The sequence below is a fragment of the Ovis aries genome, chromosome 23, assembly GCF_016772045.2.
Source record: "Ovis aries strain OAR_USU_Benz2616 breed Rambouillet chromosome 23, ARS-UI_Ramb_v3.0, whole genome shotgun sequence".
In the NCBI taxonomy this organism is placed as follows: domain Eukaryota; kingdom Metazoa; phylum Chordata; class Mammalia; order Artiodactyla; family Bovidae; genus Ovis; species Ovis aries.
This window is the reverse complement of record NC_056076.1, coordinates 54,057,280-54,079,551: the sequence shown is the minus strand read 5'-3', so window position 1 is coordinate 54,079,551 and position 22,272 is coordinate 54,057,280. Positions and strand designations below refer to the sequence as shown.

Here is a 22,272-nt window from a genome sequence, read left to right as displayed (position 1 = left end):
CGCTGGGAAATGTAGTTTTCCATTCCGGGGTGCGGAGATCCCAGGCTACCTCAGTGTTGCTGACCCGCACGCGCTAGGTCCTCCCCGTCTTGTTTACGGCTCGGTGCGGCCGGTCTCCGCGGATGACAGGCTGAGCTTCCTTCGGCCAATTTCCCGAGGCTTCAAGAGGGGACTGGGCAGAAAGGGGGACCTGGAACCCTGGCGGCTTCTGTTTCAGTCTTTTGAGAACCAGCCCCTCTATCCAGTCCTCCCTACACGCTCGGCCTACCTGCTTTCAGAAACCCGCTCCCAGGATAAGACAGCCACTCGGCCCGGGGGGCGGCTCCCCAGACCACGTTCTTCCCTCCCTCTCTCTGCGTCTTCCCCTTCCCTTCCGTGAACCCGGCTCGCCTGGTCTCCCCACCAGTTCCCTCGCGTTCAAAGCAGACGCGGAATTGGAGGAGAGAGTTGGGCCCGGGATGCGACTTAACAAAGTCCTTGGGGACCTTGATTCCCAGGGAAGAATGGCAGTGACCCAGCACGGATTGGGGACCCACTCAGGCAGCCCAGAAAGAGGGAGATTATACAAACAGATGTAAAGAGCCACTTAACATATGGGAACCTGTTTACAAGGCTGGGACAGGATGTGAGGTGCGAAGAATCCAGTTTCAACCGAGTGGTGTTATCAGAAAAAGATGCCATCTCAATATTGGTTTTTGTTTATTTTCCACTGACCCGGTGGGTGAAGATATCCTTGATCATTACCCCATCTGAACATGTTCCTGCTCAGCCAGTGTTACATCACCAGGTAATACTGTCCAACTGGAGTCTTGCCGTTGGCTCTTTTCATCTCGTCATCCTCTCTAACCCACTAGGCTTAACCATCCCCCTTTTTTTTTCTTGGCAAACGAAAAGGTCCAGAAGCTATAAAATTTAGCTGAGTGGTTCAGTTAAGCACATGTTTGTTGTGTCAGTAAGCAGTGCTAGCGATTTGAAAATGAATAAGACAAAGTCCTTGCAGAAAGCTTATATTCTAGTGATATGTTGCAAAAAATCTGCAAATTCATGGTCCTTCAGTATCAAGTATGTTGTTGGTAGGAAATAAAGGACTGTGATATATGCGCTGGGAGAGGCCCAGGTCAGGGACCAACCAAGGATTGTTAGTGGCATGAGCTTAAAAACTTAGACATTTTAATCCACATTTCACACCTAAGTGTCTTTTAAGCCTGTCCTTTTAAAAGATAATTTCTTAAAAATTCTTTTCATAAACATTATCTTTATGTTCTTACTTTTTCTTACATTGAGGAAGCATAGTGTATGTTTCCAAATGAGTACATAAAGTACAAATCAAAGACACTGAAAAAATATTAAGGAAATTATCAAATATATTTTCTAACTCACGGATCAAAATAATTCTGCTTCCACTTTTGTTCCTTCACAGGTTAAAAGATATGGAGATGTCCATCAGGATTTGGAGAAGAGTCCCAGTAGTTATTAAAAGTCTGGATTAGATCTACTAGGAAAGGTAAAGAAACCAAGAGTCTCCTAAGAAGAAGGAATTATAACAGTTTGCCAACATTTTTCAAGTGTAGATGTCAATTAGGTGCTACGCCTTGCTGAAGAACTAAAACAAGAGAAAAGTAGATTTATGATCCAATCTAAAGGCGTTTAGGTGAGAGCTGGAAGACATGTGCTGAGAATTAAACCGTGAGAAGGTTTATTCAGGCAGCTCTTAGGAGAGTTTTTGGTTGGTTGTTTTTAGCTAGATTTAAATATGTCCATTTAAAGAAAAAGCAAAAACTAACCTTTGCTCACCGAGAAGGGCCTGACACTGTTTCAATCACTTCTACATATATTAAATCACTTAATCCTCATAATGACCCCATGAGACAGGTATTACGATCCCCCATCTATAGAAATGAAAATTGAAGTCCACAGGCTAAGCAGTTTACCCTAAATTATAAAGTTGGTGGTACATGGCAAAGCCAAGATTTGAATCCAGTTCTGTGTTGTCATTCTTTCCACCACACCAGCCATCTTCCCTTAACTGAAAACTGGGTGATGGGCCAAAGGACCAATGAGACACCACCTTCCTGAGCTCGTTCAAAGCAGAAACAGGATCATACTCAACTGCTTTTGCCACAGATACCACAATATTTAACCCTTAGCAAGAGTTCAGTACCTCTGTTTGATCTGAATGGATATGAACTTGATCCTCTCTGAAGAGAATATTTAAGCAAAGACACTAATGAGGAGGAGTCAGTTGTGAACACACTGAGGAAGAACATTACAAGCACAGGGAACAGCAAGTACAAAGACCCTGAGGTAGGAAGTTGCTTGGTTGTATCTGAGGAACAACCAGGAAGCTCAATATGATTGGTGCTAAGAGGGAGAGAAGGAAACAGGAAGAAGTTGACTTTGCAGAGGAAGCCAGGGGTCAGGTCCTTCAGTGCCTCTGCCACTCACTTTAAAAGAGATAAAGCCCCAGTAACCCCTGATCAACAGATTATGTTGCTTCACAGGAGAAAGGAAGCAAGACTTTCTTAGAAATAATATGTGCCAGGTAAAGGGGTAAGATGTTTAAGTGCATTGTTTCATTTAATCCTCACATCAGTTCTACAGAGTTAGGTATTATCCCAGTTTTACAGTTTGATAAAATGGGGAAAGAGAAATATTTAAATAACGTGGTTTACAATTTGTCAGTGGCAGAGACAGGATTTGACTCCAGTCTCTGACTCCAAAGCTAAAGCCTGCTCTTTGTAATATATCACATTTTCTCATTTGAAATACTGAATAAAAAAGAAGAGATGCATGCATGCATGCATTCAAAATAGAATTATTGTTCATTGCTATGTGACAGACATTTAGAAATAGTATTAAAATGAAATACAGCATTTAAAAAAATCTTTGTATGATTTCTTTCTCACCAGTCATTTGCTTTTAATACTTTGCCTATTTGCAGGTAGATGGACTATAAGGCACTTGCCCAACAAACTGCTCAAGAAATTTTAGGTTACTATCAAGATACATCAGGCTGGAAAGTGGTTAAGAATTCAGTAAGAAAACAAGTTAAATATATTTCAAGAGTTTGGTTTTTAATGGAAAACAAATCATTGCAAAGACATTTTTAAAAATATTTTCTTTTACAAACCAAAAAAGCATTTTACTTTCATTTTTTTTGTTTTTTATATTTCATTTCTTTCTGTATCTGACAGCTAATTTATTTGTGGATTTTTTATTCCTCTTTGAGAAAAAAATAACTGTTTCCAGCAAGGCTTCTAAAAAATTCCATGGAAATCTGTGAGTACAATTTCCTATTTATAATCATGGTTTTGAATTCAATGACGTTGATGTATCTAGAATTCATTGCTGCTGCTGCTGCTGCTAAATCACTTTAGTCATGTCCGACTCTGTGCAGCTCCATAGACGGCAGCCCACCAGGCTCTCCTATCCCTGGGATTCTCCAGGCAAGAACACCGGAATGGGTTGCCGTTTCCTTCTCCAGTGCATGAAAGTGAAAAGTGAAAGTGAAGTTGCTCAGTCGTGCCTGACTCTTAGCGACCCCATGGACTGCAGCCCACCAGGCTCCCCCTTCGATGGGATTTTCCAAGCAAGAGTTCTGGAGTGGGTTGCCAGTGCCTTCTCCAAGAATTCAGTGCTACTTCATTAGTAATAAGACATTATTTGATAGTGAACAGGAAATAGAAATTACTTATAAAGTCACTTTGTTGAAACATGGATTAAAAAAATAGACTAATATGTGCCATCGAATTTTCAAACTTGAAGGCAGAAAAAAAAAATCACTTCTAGTGAATACTTCACAAAGCTAGGAAATTTACACTTCAAGAACTAATTACTGTAAAAATAGATTGGTATTTTCTAATTTTGTGGTCTTTTCAACATTTCACCTTTCCATTAAGTGAACCACTTAAAGATAAAGTTTATTTCCCCAATATGTTTCTCTTGCAAATAGATATTATTTTTTCTGTAAGTGCTTTTAAGGATATTGTGTGTGTATGTGTGTACACATGTGTGCCATTTAGTTGTGCAGTTGTATCCGACTCTTTGCAACCCCATGAACTGTAACCCTCTAGGCTCCTCTGTCCATGGAATTTTCCTGGCAAGAATACTGAAGTGGGTTGCCATTTCCTCCTCCAGGGGATCTTCCTGACCCAGGGATCAAACTCATGTCTTCTGAGTCTCTTGCATTGGCAGGCAGATTCTTTTATAATTTTTTCTGTAAGCTGCTTTTAAGGATATTTTTTAGGAACCTGTTGTTTCAAATTCAAATACACTAAGGGAAATTGTGCAGACATTTTTTAAACCATATTTTTAAGAGTTGTTCATTTATTGATCATGATATGTTATTTAGAAAACCAAATTTGATTCCGTTTCTTTTGGTGGCGGGGGTGGCCGGGCGGGGCGGGGGGCAGGGGGTGGTTGTTGTTCAGTGGCTCAGTCGTGTCCTACTCTTTCCAACCCCACAGACCGTAGCATGCGAGGCTTCCTGGTCCTTCACCATCTCCCGGAGCTTGCTCATACTGAGGCCATTCAACCATCTCATCCTCTGTCACCCCCCTTCTCCTCCTGCCTTCAATCTTTCCCAGCATCAGGGTCTTTTCTAATGAATCAGTTATTCCCATCAGGTGGCCAAAGTATTGGAGCTTCAGATTCAGCATCAATCCTTCCAATGAATATTCAGGGTTAATTTCCTCTAGAGTGGTATCATCTGCATATCTGAGGTTGTTGATATTTCTCCCAGCAATCTTGATTAGAGCTTGTGAGTCATCCAGCCCAGCATTTCACATGATGTACTCTGCCTAGAAGTTAAATAAGCAGGGTGACAATATACATACAGCGTTGCCTTATTCCTTTCCCAACTTTAAAGCAATCCATCATTTCATGTCCAGTTCTAACTGTTGATTCTTGTCCTGCATACAGATTTCTCAGGAGACAGGTAAGGTGATCTGGTATTCCCATCTCTTTAAGAATTTTCCAGTTTGTTGTGATCCACACAGTCAAAGCCTTTAGCAGAAGTCAGTGAAGCAGAAAACTGGAGAAGGAAATGGCAACCCTCTCCAGTGTTCTTGCCTGGAGAATCTCAGGGACGGGGGAGCCTGGTGGGTTGTCGTCTATGGGGTCGCACAGAGTCAGACACGACTGCAGCGACTTAGTAGCAGCAGCAGTGAAGCAGAAATAGATGTTTTTCTGGAATTCCCTTGCTTTTTCTCTGATGCAACAGATGTTGGCAATTTGATCTCTGGTTTTCTAAAACCCTGCATTTTCTAAATCCAGCTTGTAAATCTGAAGTTCTCCGTTCACATACTGTTGAAGCCTAGTTTGAGGGATTTTGAGCATTACCTTGCTAGCACGTGAAATGAGTACAATTGTATGGTAGTTTGAACATTCTTTGGCATTGCCTTTCTTTGGGATTGGAGTGAAAACTGACAGTTTAATTATAATACAGACAGGCCCATTTATTATATATATTGTCTATGGCTCTTTCACTGCTGCACTAATAAAAGTTGAATAATTGCAACATAGAACATGAAGTCTGCAGAGCCAAATTATTTACCATCTGTCTCTTTACTGAAAAGTTTTCTGACCTCTGCTTATATCATATTACATTCTTAAATTAAGAGTTAAGGCCACAAGATGCTGCACAACCACACAAGCGTCTCATCAGTTACTTGAGGCTTGTGATAAATAGAGCACATAAAAGTTTATGAGAAAGAATTTAGAAAAATTATAAATGAAAGTAGTCCCTTTAAAAAGACAATGATAGGGACTTCCCTAATGGCCCAGTGGTTAAGCATCCACCACCCTATACAGGAGACATGGTTCAATCCCTGCTTGGGGAACTGAGATCCCACAAGCCATAGGGCAACTACACCCACTCCCCATGACCACTGAGCATGTGCACTCTGGAGACAAGCCAGACCTACAGGGAAGCCCGCACGCACACAGCAACAAAGAGCCCACCTGGGTGCTGTGACTAAGACATGGTGCAGCCAAATAATTTTTTAAAAAGACAACTATAGAACAGTACAAACAAAATTTGTTGAAAATGAATTTTTAAATAATTTATATTAACTATTGCAATGCATATTTAAATAAAACTGTTACTGGCTTCCCTGGTGGCTCAGTGGTAAAGAATCCGCCTCCCAATGCAGGAGACACAGGCTTGATCTCTGGGTCAGGAAGATCCCCTGGAGAAGGGAATGGCAACTTGCTCCAGTATTCTTGCCTGGAGAATTCCATGGACAGAGGAGTCTGACCGGCTGTAGTCCATGGGGTCACAAAAGAGTCAGACATGACTTAGCAACTAAGCAACAACTTACAATTGAATATTAGTATTTTAAATTGCTAATATTACCTTCAAATTTTCTTTATATTATTAAATTAGTGTGCTTTATACTGTGATACCATATTTTCAACTTAGGCTAAATTCAATTAAATTTTGAATTTTCTTTATTTTGTTAACCATAGATATCGTGTTGAAGGAATGATTCCAGAATCGACATCTAAACTATCTGATTTCCTCTTCAAACCTGAAAACAGAGTCAGATGGGACAATTCATTGAAAATGTACAACATGGTACTAAAGATTGATTCGGTAATTTATTGTTTAATGTTGGACTTTTACTGTATTAATGCACTTTTAGCTTTTATATCGTAGTGATTTCAGTTTATTACATCTGTATTTTATATATTCAAATCAAGTTGAAATCTTTATAAAAAGCTTAAAACTTTTTCTTTATTAATTGAGAGTTCAATTCCAGTTAGCTTTATTCTATTTTTAGTGCATACCACATTCTGAAACTGGTCAGCTCTCCTGCACACGTGTGCCTTTGGTTATTGAGAGGACTGAACTCGTGGATTTGTCTCCTCCATCAAGGGGAAAAAAAATTCAGCATGCCTTGTTGATAGAAGTCAGCAGATTTATCATAGTCATAACACGCTAGATAACATTGTAGATACTGTTAAGGACTTAAGAACAAATAGCATGTAACTTTTTAAAAGCATGTGTGAAATAACATTATGATGGTTGTGGTTTTAGAAACACTTTCAAATACATTATCTCAGAGATGAAAGGGAAGAATAAAAATAGAGAAAAGAAAAATAGAGGTAATGGAGTAGGAAGTTAAAGTCCTAGAGGTGAGAGAAGGAAGACAGAATGCAAGAGGCAATAGGGCAGAGAAGTGCAGAGGAGCAGGGTGAGGCGAGGCCACACTGAGAGCACAGGAGGCGAGGACATGGGTGAAAGGAGAGAGACTGAGATGCGGCGGGAAGGGGGAGAAACAGAAGATGGGAGTCGGCTGAGGGACTCGGAACTCTGCTGCAGCACCGTGTCACTCCAGTGCTTATGAAGCCTGCTAGACATCACGATACGTAAATTACACCTTAGTAGACTGTTTTTAAAAAGTGACTTCTATATTTTGGCTAATAATAATTTTATTAGAAGGAAATGGTAAAGGTGAAGAATGTTGGTGGAATGCAAATGATTTTTACAAACAGTTGCATTTGTAACATTCCAGATTACTGAGTCTGGTTCTTCAAGTCTCCAAGCCCATTTCACTCATCAGGCAAATGTCCCACATAACTGCCATCATTTTACCGTTTATTTAGAACTCTGTAGGCTAACTGTACCTCCTTCTATTAAACTGATTTTAAAATGTGGGATGAGGGTGAGGTTGTAGAAAACCCCGGGAAGGTAAAGTAGTTTCATCTTGTAGAAAGGCTCTGGAGTTCTTGTCCACAGAGAACACATGTCTGTGACCCTCTTGGGATTTGAACTTGGTCTATCACAAATGAAAATGCAAACATTGTATTGTTTCATTCATAATTGTATGATACTAATTATACAGTTTCATTAGCATTTCAGATATTTCAGGTTTTTTTCAGATATTCAGTTTTTGCTGCAAGTCAGCTACAATAATGGAAAGTATAGTAGATTTGGCATCAAAAGACTTGAAAACATATTCAGAGAGATTTCAATTCAGTTCAGTTCAGTCGCTCAGTCGTGTCTGACTCTTCGCCACCCCATGAATCGCAGCACACCAGGCCTCCCTGTCCATCACCAATTCCCAGAGTTTAGTTAAACTCATGTCCATTGAGTCGGTGATGACACCCAACCATCTTATCCTCTGTCGTCTCCTTCTCCTCCTGCCTTCAATCTTTCCCAGCATCAGGGTCTTTTCAAATGAGTCAGTTCTTCACATCCGGTGGCCAGAGAAATTTAGATTTGCCCAAGGTCAACACAGTGTATGGTAGAACCAGGACTTATACTGATCTCCTGATTCAGATTTATGTCTTTTTCAGTATACCATAATATCTCTGAATCACATTACATAATGAGAAGAATTTTCCTGCCTTCTTATGAATGTCTGTAGCATTCATTTTGCAAGGGTGCATTTTAATTGACTCATTCACCCCACTGGTGAGGAAGTGATTCCTGCTCTAGGGTTATGGTGGTGGTCAAACAAACACTTGACACCAGCACTTAGACAAATAAGATCTACAGCCATTTATTAATACTAATCACAGCCCAGGAAAGGAAGACTGTTAAGACTTTGTTAAATTAACATTTGTTGGTGGGCCACAGGATGCCAGTGGTGAGCCACGTTCAACAAATGACCACAAAAGAAATTGAAATAGAGAAGTTTATTACAGTCCTGGAGGAAGTGCACAGCACACGTCAAGGGCCCTGTGTGGGGAGGTCAAGGCAGGGTGCAGACAGAGGTGGACTCATGCCTTTATTAGGGTCTGTGGGTAGAGTGCTTTGGGGTTCCTAGGCTAAGGCCAGATTGATCATTTGGAACCAAACAGGGCAGGATTTTGGTAAACACAGGGGGTCTGCTCTAAGGGGCTCACAAGGGGAAGGTCCTGGGAAGTGTGGGAGACTGCTGATCAGAAGGGCTGTTGGGGAAGTCATATCAGGAACTTACATTTGCTTGTGACTCTGCAGGCTATTATCTAGGCTATGCTTAAATGTGAGAGAGCTGGTGTTAGTTTAATCCCCCGCAAGCAGCATCCAAACAAAATGGATGCTGGGGCAGCAGTACATGGAGTAGCTCAGCTAAGCTCTCCAGGACACACCATGCCCCGCAGTGTGACAGGGGAGCTGCATTCAGTAATAGAGTTAATAACCAGGGGTTGTGCATGGCAGGCTTTGTAGTATCAAGAAGCTGAGGTGACCCCTGATTCTTGCAGGAGGAGCTGATTCGTTGTTGGACTAATTCTACAGGGTAGCAGGGAACTAAAACCCACTACTCAGGTATAAGTAGGAGCTGTGTCTTGTCCTGCTGATAAGGAGGGTTGTTGGCCTAAGGGCTCTTGTCTATGGGAACAGAGTGAAGAGAGGATCTTGCAGTTTGGCCATTCAAGACCCAATTTTAACAGATGTCAAAGCAGCAATATACTGGTCTTTAATTTTAGGCTTTACACCACAGGCTGCTAAGTCAATATATTATTCTGAATATATTACCTAGTCAGTGTAGAGTAGCAGACACACTACTGTACTGGAAATCTGGAAACCCGCGTTCTAGTTCTGTACATCTCTCTAGTTCTACATGTAACTTAATGTTAGGCTTCAATTTCTTCATCTAAAAATTCAAATAGTAGCTAATATCAAGATTCTTTTCTAACTTTATTGTATTTGCAATTTATATTAACCCCTTGTTAGATATATGATTTGCAAATATTTTCTCCCACTCTGTGGGTCGCCTTTTCATTTTGTTAATGGTTTCCTTTGCTATGCAGAGGCATTTTAGTTTAATGTAGTGCCACTCTTTTATTTTTGCTTTTGTTGCCTTGCATTTATAATTACACATCTAATATTTCTTTAACACTGAAAATGCAAGCTGACTTCGTGGTAAATTCTTAAAACCTCAAAGCCCTGCTTTTTCCAAAAACAGGCCAACCTTAGGCAGTGAAAGTCTTTGGGGAGCAGTACAAAGAACAGATATTAAATAATTGTTGTAATCTTTATGATTTGATTTGTTTCAGGATACATTCCTGTGTCATACCATTACACAAAGTTTTGCCATGGGCTCAATTTCCCCCAGAGACTTTATCGACTTAGTCTCTTTGAAGCACTACGAAAGAAATATGGATGTTATCAGTTGTAAGTTGAAATAATTTGCCCACACTTGGGAATTACTATGAGTCATTAATAATTATTTTTCTTTTAACTCACAGTTTGACAGAATATTTTCAATTAATTATTCTTGTATTTATTGGGTGAGTCCAATAAATACATGTGTAATGTAGGTAAGCCTGAAGTTTTTAACCTAATTCTGGAGGTGCCATTTACATCATAGCCAATGACTGTGGCATCTCCTGGCTTTTTTGCAGCATATACCCTGCAGCACTGAACATAGATAGATACTTGCAGGCTAAACCTTCACAGCATACATCACAAAACTACCAAGAAACAAGATGGATCTTTGGATATATACTTCTATATTTGAATATATAGAATGGGTATATCTAAAAACTGATAAAACTCCAGAAGAAAATTCCACTAGATAGCTCTCATAAATGTGCTTACAATTCTTTTAAAAACTGAAAGTTTTAACATACTCTTATCCATTGCTTGTTGCTCAGTCACTAAGTTGTGTTCAACTCTTCGTGATCCCATGGACTGTAACCCACCAGGCTCCTCTGTCCGTGGGATTTCCCAGGCAAGAATACTGGAGTGGGTTGCCATTTACTTCTCCAGTCCTTATCCTACCCCCCACCCCCAGCCAAAAATGTGTCACTCTGTAAAATGCAAATGTGTAACCACTTCCTATTTGCATTATTCACTTAAAACATACCAGTTTACACCCCAGAGATCTTTGGACTCCTAGAACTCAAGATAATTTATGGTGAAGGAACTCTGGTAGGACAGTAGTACACTAGGGCCCTTTTCTTTCCTCTGCAATTCAATTTAATCTCGCTATTCCTATGTGAATAGTTTCCCCTACTGTAACTACTTGGGGACAGGGACAGTTAACTGTTGCTAATTACTCTTTTCCACTTGTAGGACTCTTTAAGCTTCAGAGTACAAGTCTGAGTAATAGCTCTGCTAATAGCACTCACACGCACAATTAGCTCTGTTGACCGTATATACCACTGGGGACTGATGTTCACCACTTTCACATATTTGTCTCACATATTTTCATACAGCTTTCATTAATCATCTCATTTTCAAATGAGGGCACCTAAAAACTTATTCACTGCCTATAACACAAAATACTGTCCATTTGAATCAGAGATCTCTTCAGCTCAGTTCAGTTCAGTCACTCAGTCGTCTCCGACTCTTTGCAACCCCCTGAATCACAGCACGCCAGGCCTCCCTGTCCATCACCATCTCCTGGAGTTCACTCAGACTCACGTCCATCGAGTCAGTGATGCCATCCAGCCATCTCATCCTCTGTCACCCCCTTCTCCTGCCCGAAATCCCTCCCAGCATCAGAATCTTTTCCAGTGAGTCAACTCTTCGCATGAGGTGGCCAAAGTACTGGAGTTTCAGCTTTAGCATCATTCCTTCCAAAGAAATCCCAGGGCTCATCTCCTTCAGAATGGACTGGTTGGATCTCCTTGCAGTCCAAGGGACTCTCAAGAGTCTTCTCCGACACCACAGTTCAAAAGCATCAATTCTTCGGTGCTCAGCCTTCTTCACAGTCCAACTCTCATATCCATACAAGACTACAGGAAAAACCATAGCCTTGACTAGATGGACCTTAGTCGGCAAAGTAATGTCTCTGCTTTTCAATATGCTATCTAGGTTGGTCATAACTTTTCTTCCAAGGAGTAAGCGTCTTTTAATTTCATGGCTGCAGTCACCATCTGCAGTGATTTTGGAGCCCAAAGAAATAAAGTCAGCCACTGTTTCCACTGTTTCCCCATTTATTTCCCATAAAGTGACGGGACCGGATGCCATGATCTTTGTTTTCTGAATGTTGAGCTTTAAGCCAACTTTTTCACTCTCCTCTTTCACTTTCATCAAGAGGCTTTTCAGCTCCTCTTCACTTTCTGCCATAAGGGTGGTGTCATCTGCATATCTGAGGTGATTGATATTTCTCCCAGTAATCTTGATTCCAGCTTGAGTTTCTTCCAGTCCAGCGTTTCTCATGATGTACTCTGCATAGAAGTTAAATAAGCAGGGTGACAATATACAGACTTGACATACTCCTTGTCCTATTTGGAACCAGTCTGTTGTTCCATGTCCAGTTCTAACTGTTGCTTCCTGACCTGCATACAGATTTCTCAAGAGGCAGGTCAGGTGGTCTGGTATTCCCATCTCTTTCAGAATTTTCCACAGTTTATTGTGATCCACACAGTCAAATGTCTTATTGATCTTTTATTGTCTATCTTGAAACCATTCTATTTGTGTCTCATTTTTGATGGTCAGAGGGAAGGTCAAAAAGAAGTATAGAGGATAAAATCCATGAATAGTTATAATCAGTTATTCAGTGATCACTACTGAATTTGCTTTTAAGTGATTTTCTTTGAATGAGTTTTTGATGAACACTGATAGTTTTCTTCTTAATGTTTCCACTGTTGTTTAGCTTACTGTGTACTTTGCTTTTAGCTAAATGTTTTGCATTCATTTTCTCACCAGTGAGGAAACTGAAGTTCACAGAAATCAAGTTACATAGCTAATCAGCAGCTCAAGTCTTTCTGATTTTCCAGAATCTGTGCTAACTACCACACTGTGTGCCTCACAAAAGACCCATACTTGTTTGTGGAATGTAACAAAATTTTTTTTAAAAAAAGACAAATATAATCTCCATATTTTAAACAGAGAAAAAATATGTTAATATCAATTCTGGCAGTACCATTTTGCCAACATCACTGGCTCTATTAAGATGATGGAACAGATCATGAAAATGGGAAATGCATACACATTTCCCACATTTTGTCTCCTAACTAGAGCTTAATGTTGTATTTCCTACTGAAGTGATTATGTATATTAAAATCATATAGGAAAATTCTCTGATGAGCAGGATTCAGTTGCACAGACTAAAGAAATACATATTTTAAAATGGTTTTAGGAAGAGTATCTATAATTACCATAAACGTGATGATAATCAGATCTTCTCCCTTCTCCCTTCACATGCAGTACTGCAGCTACACTGCATAACTCCTAAAACAAAATCTACTGATTTTTAATCATACAGTGAAGTTAGCTACAGGGAATTGGCAGAAAAGAGCATTTAAACTGCCTCCATTGACAGGCTAAATAACACATCAAATGTTTTATTTTAAAAATGATAAACCTAAACAATCTATCCTAGTAGATTAGTCTTTTTCTTTGTAACTTCTGCTTCAGATCTCAGAAAGTAAATAAATCATACTTTTAACAGCTCTTCCTGTATGTAAAAGGTAGCAGCATCTTGAGAAGTGCTAGCATGAAAAAGTTGGAGAGGACAGCAGTGATCCTTTTTCATGCTAGTACTTGTAGCATGGGACTTTTTCATTTTTGGCCTGTGTACACACTCAAGTGTGCAAACGTGCATACCTATGTTAAAATTAATGTCAGTGTCAAATCAAATGCTGTGTCACGCATTTTTGAAAATATGCTACTGGAAACAGAATTTTTCATCTTTGTGACATAGGTTTCATTTTAATGTTTCTTTTGATCACTTAGCTACTAGTGTGGATTTTCCAGCATATCCTCCATCCTCAAGTTACATCCGAGGTTATAACCATGCTTGTGGCTATATATGTTTACCTGTGCAAGAGTAAGTGTCATTTCCATATATTTATTGTTTAACCATTTTTTAGTTCAGTTTGTAACTTGCTAACTAACTCACCAGAAATATTTTCTGGTATATCCTGTTGTGGGGGAAAAAAAATGCCCCTAAATACAATTTTTAAAATAATTTTTCAAGTATTTTTCATCTTAAGTATAATCAGAATAGATAATTCCCTGTAAAGTATAATTTGCGGTTTCTGGCACTAGTCACATGTTCAGAGACATCATCGTGCCCTCCAGTTAACCTTACCCTGATGCTTGTGTTTCTCCATTAGTCACTTCTGTGAATTATTAAAGGATTTTTGCAAATGAAAAATAAATTTCTCTAGAAGTATAATAGTTCCATTTATCAGCAATGAATCATGCTTTACTTTGAATATATTCTTTCCAATGGACTACTTACTGTGAACAGATACCTGCAGAATAAGCCACCCAGTAGGTAAATTCAGAGAGGGAAGAGCTGGAGAAATTAGAGATGAGTCTCTGCCCACAGGTGGCCAGCCACTGGATAAGATGGTGACATCCAATACACATATTCTGTAAATGCACATATATATTAATTCATTATATATCACTCTACAGCTTCCTTACATATTTGCTAAATGACTTTACATTTAATAAAAGATACTGGCACCGAAAACGACATGTAAAACTTTATATTGGTCAGATGTAAACCACTCAGTAGGAGAAAAACGTGTCTGTGAAGGAAGTCAAGATAAAATGACATTTAGACCCATATTCCTTAGTATTTTCTACTGAATTAGAGAACTGAAAGGAATCCACAAATATCTACATTGATGGGCAGGGTCATTGGTTCAGATGATGATGATGACGATGTAGTGTTTCTCCCCATCTATCAGTTTTGATCATATAGCCAAGACTGTATTCTCCACAGCAGGAAAGGATAAAACAAGGGAAAAATTATTACTCCGTATCAGGTAGGTGAATCAGCTGCTAGTGGGGACTCTGGTTGGGAAGTTACACCACCTAAAGTGTGCTTCACGGGTAAAGTCCCCTTCTTGCACCTTGTCACCATTCCCTTTCCACTGCAAAAAGAAAAAAAAGGAGAGAAAAACTAATTTAGATATTCTACCCAGAGTGGGAACTCTGCCTAGCAACCTGCTGGAGAAGGATACTGACAAAAAAGTGATTCTTCTGTACCTTTTCCTTCTGTGCAGCTCAAGTCCTATAGTAAATTTATAAAACATATTATCTACAGTAAGCGTACTCTCCAATAAATCTTGAAAAAGCTTTGTTAAGTGTGTAAAGTCCTAGTAAATTCACATAGAGATATAAGGCCATACAAATTGCTAATCAGTCCAGCCATTTACAACAATGTAAAAATAGTCTAAACTCTGCATGGAAAAGGGTTTAAGAAAATAGATGCTCATATGGTTGGTTGGAGCAGTGGTCTTCAAACCCCTCTAAGAGAATTTTGTAAAGTCATATATTGCCTTGCACATTTTTAAGTTGATATTAAAATTTTGCATAGCATTATATCAAGAGGGTGAAATTTCCAGCATACTATAAATCTTGACACTTTTAAAAAAATGTTTGTATCACCCTTTTAAGTGCATTCATCAGAACCTAAATATCGTAACAACTTGAAACCTACCACTACATTATCAGTTTCAAAATACATATAACCTTTAAGAGTCAGAAATATTATATCATTTCTTTTCTCCTTGATCTGATATTTTTACTCTTTTTCCCTTGCATAGTTTTATCCAAATAAAATATATTTTATGCTTTGGGTTCTTTTATCAGTGTTTATGCTTTGGGTTCTTTTGTCATTCAGTGTTTATGCTTTGGGTTCTTTTATCAATCACTGTTTATTTTCTATCATACCTCTATACGAATAAGTACCTAATTTTTAAAATTTGTTTTAATTTCTGTGACCCTAAGTATCTAACGCTGAAGAAGCTGAACAGTCCTGTGAAGACCTACAAGACCTTTTAGAACTAACACCCAAAAACGATGTCCTTTTCATTATAGGGGACTGGAATACGAAAGTAGGAAGTCAAGAAATGCCTGGAGTAACAGGCAAATTTGGCCTTGGAGTACAGAATGAAGCAGGGCAAAGGCTAATAGAGTTTTGCCAAGAAAACACACTAGTCAAAGCAAACACCCTCTTCCAACAACACAAGAGAAGACTCTACACATGGACATCACCAGATGGTCAACACCAAAATCAGATTGATTGTATTCTTTGCAGCCAAAGATGGAGAAGTTCTATACAGTCAGCAAAAACAAGACCAGGAGCTGACTGTGGCTCGGATCATGAACTCCTTATTCCCAAATTCAGATTTAAATTGAAGAAAGTAGGGAAAACCACTAGACCATTCAGGTATGACCTAAATCAAATCCCTTATGATTATACAGTAGAAGTGAGAAATAGATTTAAGGGACTACATCTGATAGACAGAGTGCCCAATGAACTATGGAATGAGGTTCGTGACACTGTACAGGAGACAGGGATCAAGACCATCCCCAAGAAAAAGAAATGCAAAAAAGCAAAATGGCTGTCTGGCGAGGCCTTACAAATAGCTGTGAAAAGAAGAGAAGTGAAAAGCAAAGGAGGAAAGGAAAGATAAACCCATTTGAATGCAGAGTTCCAAAGAATAGCAAGGAGATGTAAGAAAGCCTTCCTCAGTGATCAGTGCAAAGAAACAGAGGGAAACAATAGACTAGGAAAGACTAGAGATCTCTTCAAGAAAATTAGAGATACCAAGGGAACATTTCATGCAAAGATGGGCACAATAAGGAGAGAAACAGCAAAGACCTAAAAGAAGCAGAAGATATTAAGAAGAGGTGGCAAGAATACACAGAAAAACTGTACAAAAAAGATCTACACGACCCAGATAATCACGATAGTGTGATCACTCACCTTGAGCCAGACATCCTGGAATGTGAAGTCAAGGGGGCCTTAGAAAGCATCACTACGAACAAAGCTAGTGCAGGTGATGGAATCCCAGTTGAGCTATTTGAAATCCTAAGATGATGCTGTGAAAGTGCTGCACTCAATATGCCAGCAAATTTGGAAAACTCAGCAGTGGCCACAGGACTGGAAAAGGTCAGTTTTCATTCCAATCCCAAAGAAAGGCAATGCCAAAGAATGTTCAAACTACCACACAATTGCACTCATCTCACACGCTAGTAAAGTAATGCTCAAAATTCTCCAAGCCAGGCTTCAGCAATATATGAACCGTGAACTTCCTGATGTTCAAGCTTGTTTTAGGAAAGGCAAAGGAACCTGAGATAAAATTGCCAACATCTGCTGGATGATTGCAAGAGAATTCCAGAAAAACATCTATTTCTGCTTTATTGACTATGCCAAAGCCTTTGACTGTGTGAATCACAACAAACTGTGGAAAATTCTGAAAGAGATGGGCATATCAGACCACCTGACCTGTCTTTTGAGAAACCTATATGCAGGTTAGGAGGAAACAATTAGAACTGGACATGGAACAACAGACTGGTTCCAAATAGGAAAAGGAGTACTTCAAGCCTGTATATTGTCACCCTGCTTATTTAACTTCTATGCAGAGTACATCAAGAGAAATGCTGGGTTGGAGGAAGCACAAGCTGGAATCAAGATTGCCAGGAGAAATATCAATCACCTCAGATATACAGATGACATCACCCTTATGGCAGAAAGTGAAGAAGAACTAAAGAACCTCTTGATGAAAGTGAAAGAGGAGAGTGAAAAAGTTGGCTTAAAGCTTAACATTCAGAAAACGAAGATCATGGCATCTGGTCCCATCACTTCATGACAAATAGATAGGGAAACAGTGGAAACAGTGTCAGACTTTATTTTTGGGGGCTCCAAAATCACTGCAGATGGTGACTGCAGCCATGAAATTAAAAGACGCTTATTACTCCTTGGAAGGAAAGTTATGACAACCTAGACAGCATATTGAAAAGCAGAGACGTTACTTTGCCAACAAAGGTCCATCTAGTCAAGGCTATGGTTTTCCAGTGGTCATGTATGGATGTGAGAGTTGGACTATAAAGAAAGCTGAGCACCGAATAATTGATGCTTTTGAACTGTGGTGCAGGAGAAGACTCTCGAGAGTTGCTTGGACTGCAAGGAGATCCAACCAGTCCATCCTAAAGGAGATCAGTCTTGGGTGTTCATTGGAAAGAATGATGTTGAAGCTGAAACTTAAATACTTTGGCCACCTGATGCAAAGAGCTGACTCATTTGGAAAGACTCTGATGCTGGGAAAGATCGAGGGCAGGAGGAGAAGGGGACGACAGAGAATGAGATGGTTGGATGTCATCACTAACTCAATGGACTTGAGTTAGGATAAACCCCAGGAGTTGGTGATGGACAGGGAGGCCTGGCGTGCTGCAATTTATGGGGTCTCAAAGAGTCAGACACGACTGAGAGACTGAACTGAACTGAACTGATACATTGTTACAATTTACAGATACCAAGTGTCAACTATTTGATCCTCACAAGAACTCCATAAAGTAGTCCTCTTACTATCCCCATTTTTCAGAAAAGAAAATGGAAACCCAGAGAAATTAAGTAATTTTCTCAAGGTTACACATAGATAACAGCAAAGCTCAGCTTCAAACTATACATTCTGGTTTGAGAGTCCATGCTTCTATCACTTACACTCACTTAACTAAAAAACGTGGGACAAAAGGCCTACTCTAGATATCCCATCAGATAGAACAACATCAAGTCTACTTCTACTGTGCATTTTTATGAACGTAAGTGTAGGAAACTTTGTTCACATGAACAGGCGGGTTAAAATGGAGAGTAGAACGCTAGTGCCATCATGCAATCCCTTGACATTCTTTTGAGTTATATTCCATGTTACATAGTGACCTATAATAAAAAATTGTTTGTAATGACTTACCAGCTGACAACTCAATTAGATTCTTAAATTTTATTTAAAGGGAAGAATTGACATGGTAAGGTTTTATTACCGTCATCCGTCATTCACTTTCTTAACTCACTTCCAATTGATTGAATTTTTCCTTCAGCAACTCATGTTTATATTTAAATGCCAGGATAAAGCACCTTAGTACTATTCAGTCTTAGTTGGGGGAGATGAGAGACATCCCTTGGTTCTATAAAGCAGAAGGTTCTATAAAGAAGGCTGGTGTGATCAGGCTGGTGGAACAAAAGCTGGCATGTCCATCAGAGATATATTCTCAGATCAGTTTAAGGAAAAGGTACATGGAAGTCAGAGATTTGAAATCGTATTCCCTTAAATGTTATTCAGCCTCTCATACCCCTTGGAAAGTCTTCATATCCTCTAGTTTGAAGTTCACTGGGTTAGAATATAAAATACTACAGTCTTCTTGGAGATAACATTTCAAAATGTTAAATACACAAAAACACTGACCTAGAAACGCAATATAAATATCTCTAGAGGTGCAAATGGATATATTACAAGATGTTTTATTACAGCTTTATTTATTGTGGCAAAAAGTAAGAAATAACTCCATGATAGTCAACAGAGGACTGGTTAATAGAATATGAAATACCATATGCAATCATTAAAAACAATAAGCTGATCTGTATAGACACAGAGGTGCATGTATCATACTAAGAGGAAAATGAAACTAGTTCCAGAAAAATAAATGTCTCATTTTTGCAAAAGTAAGAATGTATACGTACATGTATATAGGGTACATAAACATATATGTACACACATGTTATCTTTGTATATCCATAGATAATAATCTGAAAAGATAGAGTCAACACTATAAATAGTGACTGGGGAACAGAATGAAGGGGAATTATGAAAATGCTTTACTGTTTACATTTTCATAAGCATATATTATTTTTATAATTTTAAAAAGTCGATAAATGACAAGAAAGAAATGATAACTAAAACTGAAGACTTTAAGATATAGTTTGACTACTTAATATTTTTATGTAAAATAATTTTGAGTGTGCAAATCATTCCACGTTTTTTCCTTCCTTCAGTCACTATTTCCCGTCATAAGCACAGTGTTGGCAATCAATGGTAAATAAGAATCCTGCCCCTTATAAACTTTAAATTCAATAGATAAACTTAAAAATTCTTTATATTTTTTAACTCTTTCTTTGTTTACAGGAATCCAACATATTCCAAACTAGTGATGTTTGTTCAGACAGAAATGAGAGGAAAATTGGCCCCATCAATAATTGAAGCAACCATGCCTTCCAATTTAGTAAGCTTCATGCTCAATGTAAAAGATGGAATAAAGACACAAAAAATTTCATCAAGACGTGGATATCATCATAATGGGCATTCATCATTCCTAAAGAAGAAATGAGGCCATTTAAAATCATGTGTGGCAGTTACAGCCTTTTGCTTTTAAGTCAATACGCATAAATACTGTGACACTCTTCTAAACAGTATTCTTGAACAAATTACTGAAGGTACTTTGTGAAAATAAGACCACACAGTTGTACAAGACAACAGCATTAAATATAGTTTTTAATCTCATATAAGAATAATGTTAAATAACAAGGGTTCTTAATGCACTTTTATCTTTTGCTTTTTCCCCTGGAAAATTCTCTGCAAAAAGCATCAGTAAGAAAGCATATACAATCAGAAGTCAGCATTAATTAAAGATTAAAATATACTTTAAATTGTTTTGCTGCTATTGCTGCTGCTAAGTCACTTCAGCCGTGTCCGGCTGTGCAACCCCATAGACGGCAGCCCACCAGGCTCCCCCGTCCCTGGGATTCTCCAGGCAAGAACGCTGGAGTGGGTTGCCATTTCCTTCTCCAATGCATGAATTGAAAAGTGAAAGGGAAGTCGTTCAGTCATGTCTGACTCTTCGCGACCCCATGGACTGCAGCCCACCAGGCTCCTCCGTCCATGGGATTTTCCCGGCAAGAGTGCTGGAGTGGGGTGCCATCGTTTTCTCCGTTAAATTGTTTTACTTACTGCATAAACCAATAACTGTAGGAAACATGAACGTAAAAATTGAAAATAAGTCGCTAGAATGTTTGACAGTTGATGTCTGGAATGTGCAGGCTTCCCTACTGAATCAGTGGTAAAGAATCCAGCTACCAATTGGAGACGATTGGAGCTGGTTCGATCCCTGGGTCAGGTAGATCCCCTGGAGGATTGCATGGCAACTCACTTCAGTTTTCTTGCCTGGGAAATCCTATGGACAGAAAAGCCTAGCGGGCTGTTATTCATGAGGTCACAAAAATCTCGGACACCTCTTAGTGACCTGTCCGGGAATGTTTAACAGGAGGATCCTGCGTGCCGTTTCTCACAAGTCCTTTGTTTCTTTTTAAGCGGAACAGCACGCTGCTCCCAGGACCTGGGGTCATTGTGTGAGACAGGCTTGAATCTCCTTTAGTAAACAGTCTCTTTACGACAAAACTGCTCAGTCCTGATCCTCTTTCTTGAGGTATGGATTGTCTCCTGACCTTGTGATCATCATCCCTTCTTCCCTTGGTAACGGTTACTGTACGTTTGGTTTTCTGATCTTTATCATTGATGAAAGAAACTTCTTGTACTACAGCCTATATATACTCAGAAAAATCATTAAAGAAACTTTGCTCCATCAGAGCTTGGGTCCCCATATCTTTCTTTCTTTCTTTCTTTCTCTCTTGCTCTCTTTGGCTGATTCCTTGGAGCGCAGAGACCCATCTTGCTCACTCTCCTGCCCAGGCTTCTAAGACTCTCGAGAAGGTGCCCTGTGCCTTTACCCCTCTCCTCAAGAGGGCACCCGTTGCCTTCATGAGAGACTTAAGTCCTGTGTCAAGGACTTTGTCAGTTTTCTGCACAAAACAAGGAGTATCAGCCTCTTTCTCTCTTTCTCTTTCACTTTCTTATCGTCGCCTCCAGACCGCCAGGTCCCGGTCCATTAAAGGCCCCCAACAGTGACCAAACAACAACAATCTGGCATCAGGAGCTGAATCATGAATCAATTTCTGGTCTGGCCAGAATGTAGCAGCCCATTCCTCCCAAGTCTTTCCTCCTAAAACTAGAAGACCGTGCACTCACCAGACAAGCATAGGAAGACTCCAGCTTAGATGGAAAGAAGGCTGCAAACTGGTCAAGGACCTGGGAACCTGAGGAATGTCCTAGCAGAGAGTTCTCTGGGTTCCCTTATTACCATCTGTATATTCGAAACGGGACGCTGCAGAAGCCTCCAACCTGGCACTGCTTAACGGCAGGTAGAAATCAGAAGAGGTGGGGGAGACTTTAGGAAAGAGCCTGTTACCCTGCTCCTCATGTAGCAGTGTCCACACACAGAAGGCTGGTCCACAGAACTGTAGCCAAACAGCAACCTAAAAACCACAGCCGCCCCGCCTCCTGGCATCTGCAAGGTTGAGCAGGAGCTCCCTGTCCACCTTCACCGGCAGAGGCAGGTTCGGAGCCTTCGTATCCCGGCCGGGGTGGTGGCAGTGACAGCCAGTGGCAAAATGAGCTTTCAGCCCCACCTGGCAGCACCATGAATTACCAGCTAGTTCAAGGAAGGGCTGCTCACCAGTCAGCTCTCAGACAAGAAGTCTGGGAATGCACAGCACAAAACTAGTGATACTTGAGACCGGGGAGGCTCTCTACATCAAT

The 22,272-nt window shown here is 39.7% G+C and overlaps 2 protein-coding genes across 9 annotated transcripts in view; one reads left to right on the top strand and one right to left on the bottom strand.

Moving 5' to 3' along the window:
- The first annotated feature begins 31 nt into the window (after window positions 1-31).
- On the top strand, window positions 32-21,501 carry STARD6 (StAR related lipid transfer domain containing 6). Of its 5 annotated transcripts, XM_042239515.2 has the most exons (7): window positions 32-787; window positions 1,421-3,039; window positions 3,201-3,279; window positions 6,469-6,595; window positions 9,988-10,105; window positions 13,619-13,712; window positions 19,807-21,501. In XM_042239515.2, the coding sequence occupies exons 2-7, from the start codon at window positions 2,946-2,948 to the stop codon at window positions 20,006-20,008; spliced, it is 714 nt and encodes a 237-aa protein (XP_042095449.1). In that variant the 5' UTR covers window positions 32-787; window positions 1,421-2,945; the 3' UTR covers window positions 20,009-21,501. The 5 variants fall into 5 exon arrangements, 1 of the variants encoding a protein (XP_042095449.1); XR_009598168.1 differs by lacking the exons at window positions 9,988-10,105; window positions 13,619-13,712 and having other exon boundaries at window positions 1,421-1,504; window positions 2,942-3,279; XR_009598167.1 differs by lacking the exon at window positions 9,988-10,105 and having other exon boundaries at window positions 1,421-3,279.
- POLI (DNA polymerase iota) overlaps window positions 7,417-22,272 on the bottom strand; it is a 44,224-nt gene continuing 29,368 nt past the window's right edge. The window contains exons 10-11 of one of the 4 annotated variants that reach the window (XM_060405282.1): window positions 14,130-14,263; window positions 7,417-12,108 (exon numbers count right to left, since the gene is read on the bottom strand). In XM_060405282.1, coding sequence (XP_060261265.1) covers window positions 12,018-12,108; window positions 14,130-14,263 — 225 coding nt within the window. In that variant the 3' untranslated portion in view covers window positions 7,417-12,017. Of the gene's footprint in view, window positions 14,264-14,364; window positions 14,773-22,272 lie in introns of those variants that run through there. The other 3 variants (XR_006057805.2, XM_060405283.1, XM_027961059.2) reach the window with 3 other exon arrangements.

What these genes read in the sequence shown, in the direction of transcription:
- STARD6 (XM_042239515.2), top strand. Translation starts at nt 2,946, where the DNA reads ATGGACTATAAGGCACTTGCCCAACAAACTGCTCAAGAAATTTTAGGT. An exon ending in AGTGGTTAAGAATTCAGTAA is followed by an intron (nt 3,040 to 3,200) that starts GAAAACAAGTTA and finishes TGACAGCTAATT; the next exon opens with TATTTGTGGATTTTTTATTC. An exon ending in TGGTACTAAAGATTGATTCG is followed by an intron (nt 6,596 to 9,987) that starts GTAATTTATTGT and finishes GATTTGTTTCAG; the next exon opens with GATACATTCCTGTGTCATAC.